The sequence below is a fragment of the Mirounga angustirostris genome, unplaced genomic scaffold (genome assembly GCF_029215605.1).
Source record: "Mirounga angustirostris isolate CCGP_5_RB_7025 unplaced genomic scaffold, mMirAng1.0.hap1 SCAF_12, whole genome shotgun sequence".
NCBI classification, from domain to species: Eukaryota; Metazoa; Chordata; class Mammalia; order Carnivora; family Phocidae; genus Mirounga; species Mirounga angustirostris.
In genome coordinates this window covers 84,347,369-84,370,596 of record NW_026991720.1, presented here as the reverse complement: position 1 = coordinate 84,370,596, position 23,228 = coordinate 84,347,369, and the positions used below count along the sequence as shown (strand labels likewise).

Below are 23,228 nucleotides of genomic sequence, written 5' to 3'. Positions count from 1 at the left end.
TTCTTAAAACAACCTGATAAAAATTTTAGGTGTACAGCAGTAAATTAAGCTTCATATTTGTCATAAAACATTGGCAATAAGATTATTTTCAAATTATTAGAAAAAAAGTATAAAAGATAGAAGTAAATCAAAATATGTTACTGTTTTCACATTTGTTGGCAGTAACAAAGGTTAAATCTCAAACTTCATATCAAATCTAAATAGTGCTCTATTAATGAAATTTTGTTTTTACATGTTTGTATTATTAGAATTGGTTTTCCAATTTGCAAAATATTGGGGGTGATTCATAGTCTGCGAGCCACTCTATCATGACATTAAAATGGGAAATTAAGTACAGGTGCAGTCAAGTCTCGTTATTCGCAGGAGTTACATTCTGTGACGTCACCATGAACACTGAATTAGCAAATACTGACCATTGCTCCACCTCTAGTCATAACACTTTCGTCAGGTGATCAGTATGTATCCTTGTTTTATGTATGTTTCTGTTGAAAGACACCTTGTTTAATAGATATTGTTGATGCATTAACAACTGAACTCATGGCCAATGATACTATAATTCACACTCAAACAGAGCTTATCTAGCGTGCATTTTCTCAGTGAGGCACATCATAGCCTTCTTTACACTTAGAACACTAGACCGCACTTCTGTACTGTGCTTGAGGTCCATTTTTAAACAACAAAATTACCAACAAGAAGTACAGAAAAAGCAAAACCCAGCACTAATTGACTGTGAAAAGGATACTTATTTTCAGCATGGGAGCTGAAATAAGAAAGCAGATTGTTGCCTTGTTTGCAGCGGCGAATGTGCACATTGGGTGACTCAAATTTTTTGCCACTCTTACTTTGTGCATGTCTCCAAATGACTGCAAAAGCACAGCAAGTATTGATTTGGGGATAAAATAAATTTGCAAATGTAGAATCTATGAATATGAGGATCCGACTGTATATAAAATTACTACCATGGCTATGTCTTCTGTCCTCTTTTCTTCTCTTTTGTATTTGTACCTCTGAGTAGTTTTCAACTTCACATGGACAGACTGAAAGGGTTTGGAGTTAATTGCTTCTTGATTTCAGGGTACATTTTGGTTTAAACATCTCAGTTAATTCTGAGCTCAAATAGTCTCCTCTTCTTTGTTTTAGATGCAAACAGTACTTAACTAAATTTTTACCTCAGGGGTCATTGTTTTTTGGATCAGGACCAAACAGAATTTACTGCACACTTGATTAATTGAATGAATAGTAAACAAAGCATCTAAACACTGCGTCTCATATCTCAGCCTCTATTTGGCTCCTGCGGAATTTAGCCTAAGCTCTTCCAATTCTTAACATCCTAGTTTAAAGTGTAGGGTTTTTTTTCCCCAATGATTTTGATCTCTACCCTTATTCCCACTCTGTACATTGGTGGCAGAAACTTAATCTTAGTGTTCAGTAATTCCGAGTTTAAACTAATTCAGTTTGTGACTCCTGCTTTTCCCTCCTCCTCCTCCGCCTGGGCATGGCGTCTAAGTTCTAAGGTGATTAGGTGGCATCGTGGTCTCGTTAGTGGTTGGCATGTGAACATAGTGGCGACCCTGAGGTATGCATCATCCTCTCTGGGTCTCAGCTAATACATCCCCACATGCTGGCATCAGCTGAGAAGTCTGCATCCCCAGCTTTGTGAGCCACTGCTTCTTGCACCAACGCCCCCATCATCACACCTTGAGGGCCTTTCAGGGCCCCTGCTCTCCCAGCCAGCCTCAGTGCACGCTCCTGTGCAAATCTGGGGCCAACACAGTCTCGTGGACCATCTCAGACTGGACATCCAAATTGAGTGGTAGTGATAGTCTTTGTTCTAGAATTTTACTTTTAGTAATAAACAGGCCTCCCCTGTTACACACATCCCTGAATTTATCCTTCTGGAAAGTAATAAAATGTATTCAATACTACAATTACATTCCAGTTGTAACAAATATACAATGTGTTATATTTTTCTCCAGTATATTAAATTTTTTTTTAATTGAGATCTTTAGAATTTGATTATTTTCTGTTATTCTGGATTTAAAAATATATCTATTGAATTCCAATACTGTTTTTTTTATTGAGGTATAATTGACATATAGATTATATTTTAGGTATACAGCATGATTCAATATTTGTATGTATTGAGAAATGATACCACAATAAGTAGTTAACATCCATCCCCCTACTAGTCACAAAGATTTTTTTTTTCTTGTGATGAGGACTTCTAAGACCTACTCTCTTATCAATCCTACTTTAATATATTATAGGGTTTAAGGAATAAACCAAAGAAAACAGCACATGTGAAACCAGACCTCATAGATGTTGATCTTGTAAGAGGTGAGTCTTGAATAAATAAAAGCTTAATGCAATTAGAAATTGACCTTGAAGAAACAGAATTCAAAGCGGGTTAGATATATGTTTGTAGAAATAAAAGCAATGTGAGCATAAGCGAAGGCAGGAGTCGTACAAGAGATAATGGAGGTATTTACTGGTCTTTACTAGTCTTTACTCCCACTAGAGATCAGTCCAAGAAATAATAAAAAGGAAAGAAAACCAGCTTGTGTTTGCTTAGCAAGCTATATGGCTTGATTATAAAAATTAAAGTGGTAACTTTTAATTCCTAATTGGAACTGACATTTGAACATTGTCTTATATTTATAAAATATGTGGGAGAAATTCTGCTGTCATTTCAGTTAAAATAGTTTTTTTTTCAGAGTACCTGAGTTAATGTTAATATGATAGCATGAAGAATGTTTTTAAACTCTGTGTACTACCCAAAATTGGCCATTTCTCACAGTGTAATACAAAATAAAATTAGACATGGTTTTTTGTTCTTCAAATGTTGAAATTTTTTCTCTGAGGAAATTAAAGAATGATAAATGTACTCTGTCATTTATTTTACTTTTTTCAGGGTCTGCATTTGCTAAGGCAAAACCTGAAAGTCCTTGGACTTCTCTGACTAGAAAGGGAATCGTTCGAGTTGTGTTTTTCCCCTTTTTCTTCCGGTGGTGGTTACAAGTAACATCAAAAGTCATCTTTTTCTGGCTTCTTGTCCTTTATCTTCTGCAAGGTATAATTAAATGATAGAAATTCATTTTGCTTTTAACTTTCAGGATGTTATATTTTTAGGGTTACTAAGGCTTTTTAAAAAACATTATTATACTGAGTATGAAGATACATTTTTATTGTGATATTTCATTTAGTAAGACACAACTGGTTTGGTATTAAAAATGTTTGAGAAAACAAAGCAGTTATTTTCCAGTATAATTTTATGAAAATTAGAATTTGTGGATGACTAAAGAAAAATACAGATTGAGAGGAACTTAACAACTACACAGTCTCTTCAAATGCACATACATCCACATATACCTACCACGCTAGTCTTTTTTTATACAAGCAGTGGGAGTTCATTTTTCCTGTCTCAGCCATGGTTTCTCTTTTCTTTTGACCACTGTGTTCTGAGACTGTCCTCATTCTGTACTGAGAGTCTGTACCCCATTTTCTGAGTGCTCTTCAGATTCTCATTTAATTCTCACAGCCACCATGCAGGGAAGTGTAAGTACTGGTATTCTGCCTAGCTGATAGAAAGGGGACCCGAAGGACCTGAGGGCGCAAAGTCACAGTTTGCAGGTGTGGGAGAGTCCAGATTCAAGTCTCAGCGTTCTGACTGCCGAGTCACACGCGTACTACACGGCGCCGTGGCGCGCTTGGGGGTGTGAAGGAGACACCACTCATCCCCGCACTCTAATAAAAGCAATGATTTTAATTTAGTGGGTACCCTTTCAGTCTTTCTAATGTCTTGCTTTTTTAAAAACATCGTTGTAACCTTGAATGATTATTTAAATATGGTTTATCAACAAACTCTAAGTAAAAAGATAAATATCTTTTTTTTTTTTCAGATAAATGTCTTTTAAGTAAATGAAAATGTAATAAAACCTACAGACTTTTATTTAGGTAAAGTTGTTTCTTTGAAGCCAGGGTACATCTTATATACATAAAAGGGAGTGAACTCTGAAGATTTATGATTTTTGTCAATAGAGTATGTGTGTGTTTCTGATTGAAGGAATGATAAATGTTCATTGCAGAAAATGTGGAAAATGTAGGAAAAAAACAAAAAACCCACCCATAATCTTGCCTTTCGCAGTTTACTTTGTAACATTTTTAAATGTTGAGATTATTCTGTATAAACAATTGTGTTTTTTTGCTTTTAAAAATACATTTTTAAATTATTGTAAAATATTCTATCCTACATCAGTGTTGGACACTTAAGCTTTTTGCTGTTTTTTTGCTATTATAATGACTAGTTTCCATTGTAACTAGAAGTTCACATATTGTATCTGAAATTCACTTACTGGCTTGTCTACGTTAAATAAGGAAGACAGGTTAGATCAGACATGAAATAGATACTTTTCAGTTCAGAACCAAAGTTTAACATTTTAAGTGGTGAACACTGAATATTCTCCTACCAAATCAAAGAAGTGACTTAACCTGTTTCGAGTCACAGCCAGTGACAAAGTGATACGACCCTTAATGACCCTCAGGAATCTGCTGGTACCTCTCGAAACCCCTGTGCCTCCATCTTTTTTGCATATAAGGTGCAGTGCTCTGAGTTACCTCATTCTCTATCCCACCCTTACCTCCTAAAAGGTAGAAAGAATTGTGTGCAGTCAGATTTGGTTTTGTATAACTAAGTATAGGTTTTTACTTCAATTACATGCCTTTTAAGTATCGCAACTATGTATTCTCAACTCCGTTTATGCTTTTTGCTTGTATCATTTCTCACCCAGATTACTGCCAAGAGCCCTTATATATTCTGCCTTCTGTCCATTTACCTTTTAAATTGCAAATTCAAACCAGCCACTTAAGGTCTAAATCTCTTTCTAGTTATCATTGCCTTCAAGAGGAAAGCCAAGTTTTTTAGCCAGTCCCTTGTTGAATCTCTCCCCAGGTTTTACCAGACTAAATTAGCTCTTTGCTCTTTCTTTTTTGTGTTGTTTTGTGGTGTTTTTGTTTGTTTGTTTGTTTTATTTATTTTTTTTTTAAAGATTTTATTTATTTATTTGAGAGAGCGAGAATGAGAGAGAGTACATGAGAGGGGGAAGGGTCAGAGGGAGAAGCAGGCTCCTCGCTGAGCAGGGAGCCCGATGCGGGACTCCAGGATCATGACCTGAGCCAAAGGCAGTTGCTTAACCAACTGAGCCACCCAGGCGCCCTGTTTGTTTGTTGTTTTAAATCCTATATGCCTTTGAATGTGCAACTCTCTTTGTTTGGGTGGCCCTTTTGCCTTATATTCACCTAATCTGCATCTACTTGTTCTCTCAGTTAGATTAGGCATCCGGTGCCACCTTCTTTGAGAATCCTTTCCTACCCCCTCACCCCCAGTTTAGCTATAGGTCTTTCTGTGCACATTATAGCACTCTTCATAGGAATTGTATTAGTTGGCTTGGGCTGCCATAACAAAATACCACAGACTGTGTGGCTTAAGCAACAGAGATTTATTTTCTCACAGTTCTGGAGGCTGGAAGTCTGACATCAATGTGCCATCAGCTTAGTGTCTGGTGAGGTTTCTCTTACTGACTTGTGGATGGCTGCCTTCTCACTGTGTCCTCCCATGGACTTTCTGCTGTGTGTGAGCAGAGAGATCTCTGGTATCTCTTTGTCTTAAAAGGACATCGGTGCTTTTGGATTAAGGCTCCATCCTTATGACTTCATTCAACCTTTACTACACCCATACAGGCACTGTAGGGTTTCAGCATATGAACGGGGGAGGGCACAGTTCAGTCCATTACAGGTATTTTGTTTCTTTATGTGTCCCCCTTTTCTTCTGAATTGAGGAGGGGCAGGGAGCAGAGACTATGTCTTATTTGTCTTACTACTCCCAGTGCCTAACATCTGCCACTAAATCTCAAAGATGGACAGACCTGAGAATTAAACTTTAGATATTTTGTATTTCTGACAATTATCCCTAGGGTTCTGCTTGGCCAGTATGTGGAGTCCTACCTTGGGACTTTTGTGGCTAATAAAACATGTTGTCTTGTTGAGCTCTTGGAGGAATCTGTAGAAGTACTGCCTAGCAAAAATCTCTAGTAGTTCTGTCTAGTTCATCGGACTTCATTAAATGATCAAAAAGTATAATTTAGCATTATATAAGAGAGGTGAATGATTTCTTCTTAACCCTTCACTCAAAGGGGAAAAATAGGTTGGAGGTTATACCAGAAACTTTGAAACAAGATCTTAAGTAGCATTTGCATCCCCCTTCTTTTTAAAGATAGTTAATGATGGTGAATAAAAGTACTATTTGCCAGCGTTAGGTACACATTTATTTATGTAAGGAGCTTTTCAAAGTGTTTTATTGTATTACCTCACATGTATTTATAGTACCTATATCCTGTTTTATTGTACAAAAAATAAACCAAGGCTCAAAAAGGTAAAGGAATTTAATAAAGGTCACATTAGAGTTCCTATTAAAGACAACAAAAACTCTATACTTTTCAAACTTCTGGACTCTTACAAAAAACAACTAGAGAATTTGGGTTAAATTCCAGGGAATTCATAAAGATGATTGGCATTTTAAAAAATTTAAGTCTTTTTTTTTTTCTTTTTAAAGAAATTATTATTCAGGAGAATATAAAGCTGTAAGTTGTGTTTATGATACCTCTTAAACACATGTGAGGAGCTAAGCTTCATCTTGGTATGATAGAATCCTTTCTTTCAGTTGTGGTGGCAAAAACCAAATGCAAACTAGCTTTTGCAAAAAGTGTTGGGTTTTTTTGTTTGTTTTTACTGCTGATCATAAAAATTTTCAAAAAAACCAGGAAACTAGATGGGCTACTACAAAAACAATAACTGGGATGGCCATTTGTTTGGTTTGCTTGGGACTGTCCAACTGTCCAAACCTACTTGTGTCGTCCTGGTGCTTTTATTAACAGCTCTCCTTTCACTCTCAAAAGAGTCCTGATTTACATGATAAGTTATATAGTCATTCTAAATAGCATATGCCCATCTTTTTGATTAAATCATTATTAATATTTTGGAATATTTACTTAATATATTTTGTTAAATTATATACATCATGATGTTTTACTCCCGAATACATCAACATGCATCTCTTCAAAATATGCACATTACACAAGCACATTACAATAATCACACCTAACAAAATGCACAAAAATCTCCCAATTTTCAAATTCTCCAGTTGTTCCAAAACAGAATTAGGAACTCCTAGGCCCTGTGTCCAAGTATTGCTGGATCTAGAGCCTCAGATGATATCTTCACTTTTTATACTGTTGATTTTGTTCTCATCATGCTGGTCTCTTAAGGAGGTGGCTGAGGTGGCCCCTGGCAATTTCATATTCCCATAGTCCTTAGTGTTTGTGATGTAAGAGAAAGACTTTCTTTCCAACTACCTGTATTAATCCCCAAGAAAGATTCTGATTGGTCCTGCTAAGGTTACATGCCCATTTCCTTACTAATTCCTGTGCCCAGAATTAAGACTCTGGTAAAACTAGATTACATGTCTTTCCCTGAAGTGGGAGAAATAAGACCATTTGATTGGCAAATATAGGAGGCAGACTCCCAAAAGATAAAGAGATTTAATGTCTGGAAAGTATAAAGGATGCTGAGCAGGCAGAAACAAGATTTCTTCTTCATGTGGCAATGGTTAACATTGGTGAGTGTTTACTGGTTTCCCCGAAAAATGTACCCAAGTAAATTTATGTTATTATTTCTGAGCAGATAAATCTCTATTTGAAAAGAAGTCGGTTGAGCGGCTGCCTTAGGCTCAGGTCATGATCCTGGGGTCTTGGGATCGAGCCCCGTGTCTGGCTCCCTGCTCGGTGGAGAGCCTGCTTCTCCCTCTCCCTCTGCCTGCCACTGTGCCTACTTGTGTTCTCTCTGTATCTCTCTGTCAAATAAATAAAATCTTAAAAAAAAGAAGAAGAAGCTCTTTATAGCCTTACTACACGCCATCATAGACTTCCCTTGTTTGTAAAAGAAAGAAGTTAAGTACACCTGAGGTTAGTGGTTCTTTTGATTGTTTGTGATCTTATCAGGAATGCCCTTAGATTCATATGCAGCTGGTTTTCATTGCAGCATGAAAATGTGTACTTTAGAGACTATGTTGGATGTTATCTTGTTCCAGGAGTTTATTACCAAGTTGTGTGGTTAGCCAGTGGCAAACAAAAAAATAGTCTGAGAGAGCTTGTCTGCAGTAACATTTTTAACTTATTTAAATTTAGAAAAGTAATCTGGCAAGAAGCAATGTTAGAACAGTTTTTAAAGTTTTGAAGACGTGACTGTCAGATCTATAATTAAACATATTTTCTTTCCCTTTTTGTAGTTGCTGCAGTAGTATTATTCTGTTCCGCTTCTAGCCCACACAGCATACCTCTGACGGAAGTGATTGGGCCAGTATGGCTGATGCTGCTCCTGGGAACTGTTCACTGCCAGATCGTGTCAACAAGAACACCAAAACCCCCTCTGAGTGCAGGGGGTAAAAGAAGAAGGTACTCTGCTGAAAGCAGTCTTTCTGTGGATTTGTGTAACTTGAATCTAAGATTGTTCTCGACTTGAATAAAATGTTACCTTGTAAAGTCACTCTTTTAGGTAGAGCAGGAAGCTTCAGAGTAACCTACCAAATGATTTAGTTTGTGTATTTGCTCCAAGGCCATTGTGAGACCACATACCTGTTTTTGTTGTTTTTGTTCTCTTTCCTAAAGCTCATTCCCAAGGCACCTAATATCATTGTAGGGAATATATAAGCTGGAATTGCTGGTAATTCCCTCTATTTATAAAATCTTGTACTTATACTTTGGCAAAATCGATAGCCAGGAAAAAAATTCAGCTAAATTCTGTTTATTAAATGCTATTCAAAGCTGTTTAATATTGCCTCTTGATTAAGTAAACATAGCAAGTCTCGCTGGCCACTCAGCACAATGGAGTTCTGTTGTAAGGGTCTTTTGGAGCAATTCCTCTTTTGAATATCGTTGCTAAGAGATTGAGACATTTGCAGTATGGGGATGTTGAGATTTAAGCCCTTTTTGTTTTGAAAAGATAATACCTACATTAGATAAATAGCATTGTTCATCGGTTAGATTCTAATTCTCTCTGATCTAGATTTTCTTCTTTCTTCTGCAGATAAGTGGCATTCAAATAGGGAAGAAATGCTTTGTAAAAATCTGTCCAATAATACCATTACAGCCTAATGTCCACTGACCTGTCAGTGTGAGCGAGGAACAGTAACCTAACATTTATAGAAGTTGTTCTTCAATGTGTACCTTAACTTTTCTCCAGTTAATCTGAATTTTATTGTGTATTGAAGTTCCTGTTTTTATGTTTGATCAAAATTTTGAATGTGCTACTAAGAAAGTGGTTATTAACATTTTAAAGCTACCTTCTGCTCTTCGTCTCTTCTGATGAAGGAAATTAAGAAAAGCAGCCCATTTGGAAGTCCATAGGGAAGGAGATGGTTCTAGTACCACAGATAACACACAGGAGGGAGCAGCTCAGAGCCACGGGACAAGCACCTCTTACAGCGTTGGTGCTGTCTTCAGAGATCTCTGGCATGCCGCTTTCTTTTTATCAGGGTTTGTATTTATTCAAGGCTTTATATGGAATAGAGATGCACTATCCCTTTTCTGGCACTTCAGTCTCAGGTAATGAATATTAATGACTTTAACTATGACAGTCCCATTATGGATTTTGTTTTGATAAATAATAATGCTATCTAGAAAATGGAAAAATAGAGACCATAAAGTTTACTTTGGGATATGTGTAAAAATATACCTCTGTGAGCATAAGTAGATACCATCAAAGTATATCTAGTTGGGATTTCTTGATTTTGGTTTATTTTGTGATTTCACAAGTACTATTTTCCTTCTATTAAATTGATTATTCTATTTTTATCAGCACTTTGGTCAAATTGGGCTTTTTGTATAGTTTGTATCACAGTAAAGATTTACCAAGTATGAAAATATAATTATAGCAAACTGCAAAAATAAACCTAACTCAATCTTGTATTTTTATTTTGAATAGTTAATTCACAACATTTCAGAGTTATATTACTAGTTTACCTAGACATGTAATAAATTTGAAAAAAGTTAAAACGCTATGGTCAAACTACTGAGTATAATGATAAAAGTTGCTAAGTTAATAAATCAAGAAAAGGGATACTGCACATAACTGTTTTTGATCACTTTTGTTAACTCCTCTACTAATATAATTATTTCATCCCCTTGTGATTGTGCTCTTATGATAAAGTTTATCATTTTATAACTTTATACCTGCATTATAAAATTAAGCAGTTGTATCCTGGGATATTTTCATTGCTTGTAATTTTGAGGGAAATTGTACAAAAGCCTAATAGTTTGAAGTAACTATGGCATTGAGGTGGATCCCCTGACTATTCCAACCACTTCTTCTTCATCCAGAAAAGATTTAGGTTTGGTTTGGTTTGGTTTTGAATTCGAATTGCATTCTGTCTCTCTTTGTTAGTCTTTTTTTTTTTTTCTTTTTAATAAATAGCTCTCCTTTCTGACAGTAGGAACTGATAATTTTATCTCTGCAAAGTCAGTTTCTTAAGCGCATTTCTCAAGACTTTCTGATGAGCAGTTATAAAATAAATGGCACAGTGGATATGTTTTGCTATGGGGGAATCCTTTAGTTGTTATGGTTGACCAAAACTAATCTTCTCTTACATAGCATTCAGAATGCCCCTAGATCAGGTTTTAGTGCCTTTGGAATTCTGTTATGTTTCTCTAGTCAAATGAGATTCAGACTTCAATTTTCTTCTGTTGGGCTGGCTGTAGGATGATCTTGACTACCAGTCATTGATAATAGAATGGCTAAATCCCTTTGGATTTATTCTCTTTAAAATGACAACTTCATAATCTAAATGTTTTTAAAGATGCACTATTTTCAGCTGTCTCATTTGGAACTGGTTTGCTAGCATATGAATGAGAATGTTTTAAATATTAGGTACAAAAAGATCTTAAGAAAAATGTTAATTTTGGAAGTTCTAAACTGAGTTCTGAAATCTCGATGATGTCTTGTTCTTTCAAGTTTTGATAAGCCAGAAAGGCCTTAGACTGAAAGATCAACTGAGACTTAAAATTGTTTCTGGTGATAATAAATTGAAAAGCTGGATACTTCCATTAAAGTATCTGAATTAACATAACCGATGGGAAAATAAATGTATAACCACACAAATGTCTAAGCTTTGTGTATAGTGTCTTTTGGTTTTCTAGATGTTAGGACGAAAACTACTATTTTTACATGCTGTGTTTATAAGTTGGAAGGGCCCTATTTATCATTTCTAAGTACATTTCATTCCCAGGATAAAACTATTTTTTTAAACAAGACATAATATTTCTCACTTGAAAAAAGATAAGAATTATTGTAAAAGAACTCTATGAAACTGAGAAAACAAAGCCAAAGAAAGTATCAATTTAAAAAGATGTAGAAATCAACCGTATTTCCTAAGTATTTAGTACTTTAATTTCAAAGAATTATAGTCTTAAATTAGCATAATTATAATCTCTACTAAAAAGATTGAGTAGGAAGAATTACATCTAGATAGTATATCTCTTCAGCATAATACCTTTCAGAATTCAGATACTAAGTTTTTTTACATGTTCTTTAAGATTAATTTCACCATCACAGTATCACTGAAAAACAGTCAATATAAATTGACTTGGTGGATTAGATGCAGATGCCAGAGTAAAACCTGGTCACATGTTAACTCACATGCCTGATGGACCTACTCTTTTTTTTAAGCCTAGAGGGTATTTTGGGGTTTTGTTTGTTTGTTTGTTTTTAAAAGATTTATTGATTTTAGAGGTGGGGGGAGTGGAGGGCAGAGGGAGAGAGTCTCACTCAAGCAGACTCCGTGCTGAGCGCAGAACTGGATGCAGGGCTCAATCCCACAACCCTGAGATCATGACCATGGGATCACAACCTGAGCCGAAACCAAGAATCGGACGCTTAACCGACTGCGCCACCCAGGTGCCCTCTGACTGACCTACCTTAAAGATTGCTGTCCCATTTAACCTCCATATTGAATGTTTTTAACACTTAAATGGATGTTAAAGATTTAATAAATTGATTTTCTTCACATAATGGAGTATAGTGTACAATGTAAGTAAGAGTGGGTATGTAGGTAGCCCCACCATAAATTTTTGGTACAAGGATTAAAAATTTGGTTTTTAGTGCCTGCAGTTAAAATAGTTCAGTCATTTAAGCTGTAAACTGGGTGAAGTGTGTCTCCCACAGACAAGGATGAAGACCATGTAAATGTCAGTATATCCCAGATTTTTAAAAATATGTATCTTAGGCCATAGCTAGATAACTCATTAACTTTGCTATAGCCACTCTATTTTAGAATTGGACTAGTTCTAGAAAAATTACAGGTACCATAGACAAACCTGGTACATAATGCATAATTTGGTACACAGCTCTCAAACTCAGGTGTTGTAGAAGATACCTAGGGAAACATAGGGACCCAAAAGTCTTTGAAGGGCTATGTTAGCATGTCATCAAGATGTATGCATAGCTGCACACAGCAGTGATGATAATATGTAGGCGTATGTGTCATTTTCTTATAAATGCATTTATAAGATTTTATGCAGTCTGTTACTCTAGCCTCCCCTCCCTCTGGATTCCTAACCCTGTAGAAATGAGAGCAGGACTAGAAATTTCATATCATGTTCTAGAACAAGAGCTATTTGCTACTGTTAACTTTCCCCATAGTTATTCTCTAATGTCCTTTAGTACTGGAAGGATGATCTTCAGTTGGATCTATTTATATACCTCTGAGTTCTAGAGCACCAATAAATACTTCCAACTTTTTTCCCCGTGGCAGTACAGAGTACCATGAGTGTTCTTGATTACCTGACAAGATTTTTCAAATAGAAGCACACTGGTTTTTCATGTTTGATACAGTAGATTTGAGATTTCATAAGCTAGTAAGTTCTTTAAAAGTTGTGTTAACTCTCTGGTTAAAGTTTTTAATGTTGAAAAACACATCCAGTTTTATGATTGATTTATGGTGTAGGTTGTACATTTATTTGCATTTTTTCAGACAAGACCAAAAGCATCATTCATCTCACAAAGGAACTACGCTAATTATACTACTTATGTTTCTAAAAGTCATTTCCTCCCAAGAGTATTTGCAACATAGAGCTATCCTTCTTGAATGTCAAGCATAACACTTTAAAGAAAATTCTACACAGGCCATACCATTCAAAGACTAATGCAGTAGGGTAGTTACAGAATTAGCTCTGAACTTATAAAACATGGCACACTTTAACCATGGCAGGGGAATTGCACATTGTTTCTTTGCAAATGCTTTTCGTTCAAAATCCAATGTTTCTATCACAGAATAAGTAAGATCACTATAGACTTGTAAGTCTCCTGTTTTCAAGGCAGTACTAACCTCACTGCCTACATGACTATGACTCATGGTGTTTGGGTTGATCTAAGCAAAAATTGTTAACTCTGGTTTTACTAAGTGGATATATTACATGCATTCGGTGTAGCCGTCAAAAGGTAGATTTTTTGTGGATAATAGTAAAAAGTACCATTTCTTTCTATACTGCAGTACTTTTAATCCCTGATACCAGCTTTTTTCTACCCTGTTCTATTTTATTTTATTTCATTTATTTTTTTAAGGAGCCCAGTATGGGGCTTGAGCTCATGACGCTGAGATCAAAACCTGAGATTTTAGCTAAAATCAAGAGTCGGACGTCCAACCGACTGAGCCACCCAGGCACCCTTTTACCCTGTTTTTTATTTTGGGTAGAGAATGATGATTTATATATATATTATATATATATATATATATATATATATATATATATATATGCTTATTTTAAAACCAGAATGCTCTTCACCTTGATTTAATTTATTTTTGGACATATTTTAAAGTTGATTTAAATGAAGTAGCTTCGCTTTAAAAAATAGTCTAAGTAGAATTTTACAATATTAGTATTTTAAGTAAATTTCTCAGTCCCACTGCCTTTCCCTAGTATCTTTATGCCCTAAAACAAGGGAATGGGGGTAATTAAACATCTGAGTCTTGGTAACCTGTGTTCCTTTTGAGAAATTAATATTATTCTGTGAGGTTCTTAGTTTCAGCTGTTAAAGGCAGTATGAGCGAAGCAGCAGTCGGGGGTAGAATTAAACGTCACCTGGGGCAGTCAGAGGTTTTCAGCTGAAGTTAGCTCTCCCAACTCTTTCTCCTTTCAGCATTTTTCCTATGCTCACATCCAAAATGTCCTAATGAGGGTACAAATCAGCTTATACTTTGAAAAAGATATGATTTTATTTTGAAACAATTTTAAACTTTTAGAAAAGTTGAGAGAACAATGCAAAGAACTCCCATATATCTTTCACTCAGAGATCCCATTTAAATTCTGCTGACTGTCCCTATTAACAGCCCATTAACAGCCTTATGCCTTCTGGCAGAAGCTCTAATCCGGGATCATGTGCTGCCCACAGCAGTCATGTCTCTCTAGTCTCCTTCATTCTGGAGCAGACATCAGCCTTTCCTCAAGTTTCATGGTTTTCACATTTTTGAAGACTACAAGGCAGTCACTTTGCACAAAGTCCCTTAATTTTGGTTTGTGTCCCTGGTCGGGATCAGACTCCAAGTGACTTCTGAATGTGGAATATGTGTGTCTCTTCCCAACTCCTAGGTCAGCATTATCAGTTGGCACTTTAAGTTGGCCATGGTGGGATTATTTACACTATGGAAATCAGGAAGCACTACAAATAAGGACTTTTTACCTCTGGAGAGCTAGTTGTTTAACAATTAGCAGCATAATACTGAGTAGTGTGATGTTTCTTTATTAAAACCAGTTATGCATTTTTGGCAGGAATATGGTAGAAGTGATATGTAGCTCTTCTTATTGCATCCTGTCAAGTGGCAAACAACATAAATTTGTCCCCATACTGATGATATTTACATTAATCACTTGGTTAATATCTGTCAGATTTCTCCCTTGTAAATTTATTTTCCCTTTATAATCAACAAATGTCCTATGTGGAGACACACTAAGATTATAAAAATAACCCATTTCTTATCCCACCTTCACCTTCTAGTTTTAACAGGCATTGATGATTATTACGTGAATTATTGCTGTGATGGTTGCCAAATGGTGATTTTTCTAAATCCATCATTCCTTCTGCATTTATTAGTTGGCATTTTGCTTTAAGGCTAAGCTTTCCCCTATTTATTTACTCACGGATTTCTATTTTTTTCAATTTATTAATGTCATTATTCATTTTGATGATCAGAGTGGCCTAAATTGGCCAGTGGAACCCCTTTGAGCAGTTTGTCTTTTTTGATAGGTCCCTTTCATTCTTTGATCACTTTCTTACTTTCTAGGGCAACAGTGTTTTTTAGGTTCAGCTTGTCCTTCCTCTGCCTCAGCCTTGGAGTCAACCATTTCTTCGAGGAGGGTGGTATATAGAGAGCAAGATCTGAGTGCTAGAAGTGCTTACTGCTGTTGTGGTGTTACTACCCCCAGACCTTCTCCGGGGTAGAGCTGGAAAGTTGTGTGTGTGTCTGTGTCTATGTGTGTGCTTATCCCTCCACATTTGTATTTATCTCTATATTTAGATGTTTTATAAGCCATGGATTTGCAGTGGTAGCTCCAGTTCAAATACAGCCCCTCAAAGTTCATTTGATCTTGTCTTTATATCTTCCTTCTCCATCACTGAAAAACCTGGTTCCCACTGTCCTCAGTACACTTACTGATTGAGTTAATACCTGGATGTAGCGCCTTCCCAACCCAACTGGGCTGCGCCTGACCCCTTGCCTAAACTTGTCTTCGAGTGGGGCGCCATTCTTGCCTGCGCTTGGGCTGCCCCTGCCGTGTGGTGGCCGCAGTTCTCATGCAAGAGCTGTTACTACCAGCCACCGCCAAGCGGCCTCAATGTGTATTTTGAGCCACACTGTAAACTCTGAGGGTGGTACGTATATTTAGTATTTTCTTTGTCCTTTCAGCTCGGTTTGCAACTTAACCTGCATTTAGTTCCTGAGAAACATCAGCAAGCTGCTGACTTCTTGTTCATGTCTCCTGAGAGTGTCCTGTGTACTTTGAGGAGATGGTGGGGAAAGAAACAACCCAGAGGAGACTGGAAGTAGGCAGACCTGAGAGAGGAGAGAGATAGCTGAAAGTGGTGTGCAGTGGGGACTCTTAGTGCTTAGCAGTCTTCACCCTGTCCTGGTGAGGAAGGAGTACTTTCCCCTTAGAAAAATCCCTGGAAGCGGCACTTCTTACGGATTCAAAGCCCTTTTTACTAGGCCCTTATCTTTTTGCCCACTGGGGTTCTGGTTCGCTCTGCAAGTTTTCAGCCACTTTTTCTACACTGACTGCCTGCCTCCAGGCAATGTTTTCAACTGCCTAGTGATCTTTCTAAGGGTGTTCCTAGGCCCTTAAGGTCCAGCATTTCTATCCTTCTTCCAAAATATATTTCGCCCCTTGCTTATCCTGTCTGATTAATGGTTCTACCAACTCTCTAGTCTTCTTTCACCTCATCCACCTCCTTTTCCCCCCGTTTTTCCAGCCCAGTGTAATTTCCAGGAAACTTCACAGATACCTTTCCAGCACACGCCTTCTCTGTCTTTTGAGTTTCTCACATTTTTGGCATATCAGGAACTTTACCTCCCTCAGGTCTTTTTCTACATCTACATGTTGCACAATGTTCAAGGGAGAGGTGATGGGGATAATTAATAACTGCTGTTTTTATCACTTTCTTCCTGAGGCCGAGAAGGTCACAAGTTTTCTCTGCACCATTTATTTTCTATTTTTGTCCTTCCTCTCTACTTTAATCCATTTTCCTCCTTCCATTCTTAAGTGATCTTCGTTCTGTGGCTCTTTCCCTTGGTCTCGCCACGTCTCTCAGGGTCATATAGAAAGAAAAGGGTCAGAAGATGGGGCTCCTGAGCCTTGCAACTCTGTTGGGATGTGTTCTGAACGACTAGAAAGCATCAGAGCTCTGTGAAGCAGGTGGGAAGTGGGGGTCTGTCTGTCTGTCCCCTTTAGTAACCTTGCAGGAGAAGGTCAGAAAGGAGAAGCTTTTGTTTTTGTATAAAACAAAAGCTTTCTAGGCTTTGCTGAGTATGTTAAGAAATCCTATCAGGCAATTTCCCCAAGAGTGGGCAGTTGGAGATAGTGTGGAGAATATAATTACCCTCATGGTCAGAAGGTCTATATTCTAGTGCTAGCTTTGCCTCTGACTGGTTGTGTGACTTGACGTAAGTTACTTAGACCTCTTTATATTTTCTGATCCATTGTTTGCAAAATGAGCATTTAGAATAGGTGAGTTCTAAGGTCCTATACAGTTCTAAAAGATTCCGGTAGGACTGAGTAACTCCAGTGTTAAAGATAATTCTTTTGTGCATTTTTTTTTTAATTTTATTTATTTATTTGAGAGAGACAGAGATAGTGACAGAGAGCACGAGCGGGGAGGAGAGGAAGAAGCAGGGTCCCCGCTGAGCAGGGAGCCACGATGTGGGACTCGGTCCCAGGACCCTGAGATCATGACCTGAGCCAAAGGCAGACACCCAGCCGACTGAGCCACCCAGGATGCCCCACTTTTGTGCATTTTTTAAGATTATTTATTTGAGAGAGTGAGAGCACTGACAGGCATGAGTGGGGGTAGGGGCAGAGAGAGAGAGAGAAGCAGACTCCCCGCTGAGCAGGGAGCCCTGATGCCCTGACGAGGGGCTGGATCCCAGGACGCTGAGATCACGACCTGAGCCTAAGTCAGACGCTTAACCAACTGAGAGCCACTGAGGTGCCCCTCTTTTGTGCATTTTTAAAAAACTTGTTTTTTGACCTGTATGAAGGCGATATACTAATGTTTTTTTCTTGCAAAATGGATACTCTGCAGAAAATTCAAGGGGACTTATTTAAGTAAAATTAAATGCAGGTGCTTTTTAATAAATTTCATGATAAACTTAATCTGCATTGAGCACATTTTAATTTTGTTTGGGACTTACACTATATTTCTACTAACCATTTCTTTTGGTAGCTATTCTTCCACCCACTGTAGTCTCTGAAGAAGACTCCTCAAGCTTTGGCCTATTAATCAAAATGTCTTGTTTATTACTTTCCATGTTGTATTTTATGTATTGAAAAAATTAAATTCCTATAGATGAAGAACATCAGTGGTCGCCTTCTAGGTAATTAATGGGTACATGATGGTAATATTTTTTCCAGAGTATTTCAGTGGGTGAGAGAAGTTACTTCTTTATTTTTTTGGTTTTCTTCATTTCTACTTCTTCCATTATTTAAAAACTTGTATTATAAGGTTTTCCTTTTCTTCATATATTTTTATGTTACAATAGGTCCTATGGCTCCTTTGAACAGTAAAATGAATTTATCAGAGATACTTATGTATATATACTAGTAGTATTGGGTAAGTGAAAGTGTTAAAACCAAGTTAAACCACTAACTGCAAATTAATAATTATAGAAACAGTTTTTTAAATAAAACTTTACAGTATATTATTAACCATAATAAAATTGGCAAAATTTTGATCATAGATTTTGTGCAAAGACCAAGTGATTTTGACCAAGAGTTGTTTGTTAAGTTAGGGCATGTCTCTTAGAGTTGCTTTTTGTTAAGACCTCAGAACCTATCAAGTAAGCTGAATGAGGGCATTGATTTACAACTATTGATTTATTTTATATGATAGGTATTATATTTCTAAGTTACTTATTATAAACATAAGGAAGCCATTCTGAAAAATAACTACCAGATTTAATTATTAACAGATCATAATTTCAGTCAGTAACTCATCCAAAATAAGCTAAGCCCACATAACATGCTTCTGCAATTTTTTCTTTTTAGATCAAAGAAAGCAAAGAATTCAATTGATAAATCAACGGAGACTGACAATGGCTATGTATCCCTTGAAGGGAAAAAGACTGTTAAAAGCAGTGAAGAGGGAATTCAAAGCCATGAACCTCAGTGTGAAACTGTTCGACCAGAAGAGGCAGCCTGGCACCCAGGAACACTGAGGAACATTTCCAGCAAAGTAAGTGTGATTTCCAAAATAGTTTGCTTGTGTGATTTTACAACAGAGAATGAAAAGTGACTTAGACATCGGAATCACCTTTGAACTCTGTATTTTCTCCAAAATTTATTCTGTGAACCATTATAAATCACACTGATAAAGTTGAAAATCAAATAAAGTTACATGAATAAACTTGATTGCTACTCTAAATTGGCACCTTCTGAATTGATTGATGGCTCCAATTTTTCCAAAATGTTAAGGCACTTCGTAATTTATAGTTGATGTTTGTTAAACCTTGTCTTCTCTTTCCTCATTTCTGTGTGTGTGTGTGTGTGTGTGTGCGCGTGAATTTGTTTAAATAGAACATCTAAATTATTTTAGAAACTGAACTAGGAATCTGGCTTTCCATTCATGTTCCCCAAAAGAAAATATTACCTTGTTTTTTTTCTACCTTCATTACCTTTGGGGTCAACACATTTGTTTTTAATTTGAAAAAAAATTCTTATTGAGGATATTTGTTAAGAATAACAATTATTTGTTTACTTTTCCAAAATAATAATGAAATCTTGCATTTATTATAACAAAGCCTAATGTAATATCATCTCTGTCTTTGTTTTGCTGAATTTTTTTGGTTAAATAATTTTTTCTTTAAAAAACTTAGTTAAAAAAAATGGCCAAATTAAAAGATGTTGCTTCGTTACATATAGAAATGGGAGCATGAACATTTGTGTTGATTCTTCAATTTTGAGTGAAGTATGTGTTAACTACTTGACAATACATGTGTTTTCAGTACCAGTAGCTATACAATCAATAGCATGGGTCTTCAGTGAAATAGAATCCCTTATTCTGATTTTGGAGTTTTGAAGCATTTAGCTCTCTGATAATGTGAGCCTCACATCACTATCATCACTCAACAGCTAAGTTTTCAGTCATACAGCTTTCAAACACATTTTCAGCTATTTATTACCTACTGAAGTTATATGAGAGGAACATGAAAAGATCAATAAAACTTAAGCTCTGGGGTCTCTCAATTTCAGAATTTCCAAAATCTGGATGTCTCTTACAAATTGATACGTACATAATGTTGTCTGTCTGATACGTACACGCATACAACTACTATTTACTTCCTCCTGCTTCATGTCATTATTAAATCAGTAATGGTCTTAAAATTGATGGCATTTGGGGTTTGTAGAAATAGTATAATTAGTTCATCTCCGTTTTCTCAGCTTCTTTTAAATGGCCTCTGTTCTACCCTTATCCTATTTTATATTCTTAATTTTCTAAGCTACTTTAAATCCTTTCATGAACAGAAATGTTATAGGACAATATTTGACAAATGGCTGTTGAATTACTCTTAAAGTTGAAATGATAGTAGAGTCACTAATTTAAGACATTTTTAAAGAAGATCAGGTAATACTAATCAATCACTTTGAGGTTTTTGAAGATTATTTGAAGGTGTACGCACGTGTGTGTACATATAATTTAAAATTTTACAGTTTTAAAGCTACAAATTCAGTCATAAATTACCAGTAATTCTATTTGTGTACCCCCCCACCCCCAGGATACTCAAAGGACAATAGCAAATGTCTCTGATGAAGTCTCCAGTGAGGAAGGTCCTGAAACAGGATACCCATTACGCCGTCATGTGGACAGGACTTCTGAGAGCATTCTTCGGAACAGAAAGTCACACCATTATAAGAAACATTACCCTAATGAGGTATATACTTTGTCCTTACGTATATGTATACGTACCTATTTTATGTGTTACTAATTTACAACTTCTTTCAACAATTGAATATAATTATTGAAATAAATATTTCCGATCAGTATCAATTATCTTGTTATATTATCTGGATTTATAGGGTAGCAGTTTTAGATTTCTGTCCTGTACACATGATAGAGAGCTATACATTTGTACTCATTTTGTGCATTATCTCTGAAGACTCATCCATTCAGTTTGTTGTTTACTTCTAAAGACAACCACCCTAGAGAGACACTTTGTGAACTCCTGTGTTAAGTCTTTTTCGCAGTTTGAAAGGCTTTATAGCTTCTGGATCATAGCAGTTATCATTCTAAGTGACTTTCTTCATGTTACTATCACTAGTTATTAAGTTGCCCATATTATAAAATTCAATTCTTTTTTCTTCTTTGATTCTTTCTTTATTAATATTTGTTTTTCCCTAAACCCTTTTCCAACTTTATCACATCTCTTGGAAGTCATCACATCCCTTGAAACTATTTAAATAGAAAAAGAATTTCAATTGTATTTTTAATTTTTATTGTAAGGACAGAACATTTCATTATCTCACTTCAAGGCAAATGGCACTTACGACACTTTTTTGATAAACATTGCCTTCTCCTCCTTCGAGAGTATATTAGAATTTTTTTCTTGATGATTTAGGGCTATACTTTAAAAAATAAGATATTATGCTGTTCTGGAGTGTGAATACCTTGATTGTTTTAAGCTTAGAAGAGTTACTTGTTCTTCATACAATCTTCTCTGTGGTTGTATCTCTATTTAATCTTAGTGGTGACTCTGGCTGTGTTTCTTCTCTCAGTGGCTGCCGTTAGACACACACTAACGCCACTGTGTCTGCTCATTGCCTTCACCCAGATCATCTGATATACTGTCCCCTTATCCTTGTGAAATTCAGTCTTGTGAATTTCTCAGTCAGAAGTCAGTTCGTACTGGAAGGGATTCAGGGCCTTCTATAGAAGGAGGTCTTCAGTCTCCAGTAGATAAATTATTTGGCTTTAGAGGTAGTATTCTCACCCCATAATCTTTGCTCTCCTTGGTTTGCAGCTATATTTTGAACTCTTGAGGTTCTTGAAAGGCAGAATAATATTCTACTGATCTTAACTTTTAAATAAATATGTTGCCTAAAATCTTCTGGGTTTCAAGCTAAGTAACACTGATAACTAGCTAGTTAGCATTGATTGTTTTAAATCTTTTTTTAATGATGTAAAAATTACCTACAATTAAAACCTGGACTTCAAATTCTTTATCTGCAAAGTAGGAAGCTTTAGACTAGAAAATATCTTAAAAGGTGCATTTCAGTTCAAGAAAATTTTGACTCTCCCAAATCAAGCCAGCTTCACAGGGTAGTTTTAAAAAGCAAAACAAAAACTCCTTTGAAGAAGTAAAATTGAGACAGGATATGGGTAGTGTTGTACTATTGTTTGACATCTTTATGTATGTATTATTCTGTTCTCTTCAAATTACTGGTGATATTTTTTCTTTAAGAGTGAGACACAAAGAAAGCATTTTGGAAAGCACTTTGTGCCTGGGTAGAACTCATGGTCTTCCTATAAAATGACTGGTTAGGGACACAGCCACTTGTTATAAGCCTCCCATATGTCAATATCTATAGATATACTTTTTAGGGGTTTTTAGTTTTTCAGGAAGAATCATCCAATCTTCTGGTGGTGTGGGAGTAGTAGATATTATACTAGGCTGCCATAGTGTTTGGCATCCAGGAGATTGGGGATGAGGTGGCGATCTTGTCATTTATGTGTAGACTTTCACTTAACTCCCCTTCCTCCCACCCCTACCCCTGCCCCAGTTTCTTGCCTTTTTCTGCTATCTGCTATGTATATCTGGTTGTCTTCTTGTAGTTACTTGATTATCTGGAATAGGAGGTGTCCTGTGGAATTGATAACTTCCTTTAAGCATTTGCCCTGTTTCCTACTTTCTCCTGTTTTGTTTAACTCTACAAGCATCTTTCAATTTTTATTCCCTATTGAAAATTAGCTTTTCATCTAATGAAGGTAGCATTTGATGGGAAGCACAATGAAGAAACCATGGGCTTAGACTCAGAACATTTAAGTGACTTTGGAAAAATTGTTTAACTTCTCTGAGTCTCAGTTTCTGCATCTGTATGGTGGAGAGAGGAGACTAGCTTCCTCAGATTGTTAGTATTAAATAAGATTATGCACAATTGCCTGGCACAAAGCATTTATGTTGTAAATTCTTAATTCCTTCAAATAAATAATTTTTCTCCCCTTAATTTGATTATATGCTCAGTTTTAACTATCTGTCTAAAGATTTAAAATAAGCAGACCAAGCCAAATTAAATGAGCTGTTAGCTATATTCTTTAGTTCAAAAATTCCCAATTTTTAGCCTTGTTTCAGCAATTTTTAGTGAAATTCAAAGTGGCCATTAATAACCTAAATGTGGCAGGTAAAATTCTGTTTGACATGTAAG

At 36.2% G+C, this 23,228-nt stretch overlaps 1 protein-coding gene across 6 annotated transcripts in view; it reads left to right on the top strand.

The window, feature by feature from the left end:
- Window positions 1-23,228, top strand: part of PHTF2 (putative homeodomain transcription factor 2) — a 114,514-nt gene that overhangs the window by 67,909 nt on the left and 23,377 nt on the right. For 5 of the 6 annotated variants that reach the window (XM_045864816.3, XM_054505325.2, XM_064575382.1 and 2 more), the window contains 6 exons: window positions 2,268-2,337; window positions 2,912-3,070; window positions 8,339-8,504; window positions 9,420-9,584; window positions 18,858-19,044; window positions 20,585-20,740. In XM_045864816.3, the coding sequence (XP_045720772.1) occupies window positions 2,268-2,337; window positions 2,912-3,070; window positions 8,339-8,504; window positions 9,420-9,584; window positions 18,858-19,044; window positions 20,585-20,740 (903 nt within the window). The remainder of the gene's footprint in view (window positions 1-2,267; window positions 2,338-2,911; window positions 3,071-8,338; window positions 8,505-9,419; window positions 9,585-18,857; window positions 19,045-20,584; window positions 20,741-23,228) is intronic. The other variant, XM_054505328.2, reaches the window with a different exon arrangement.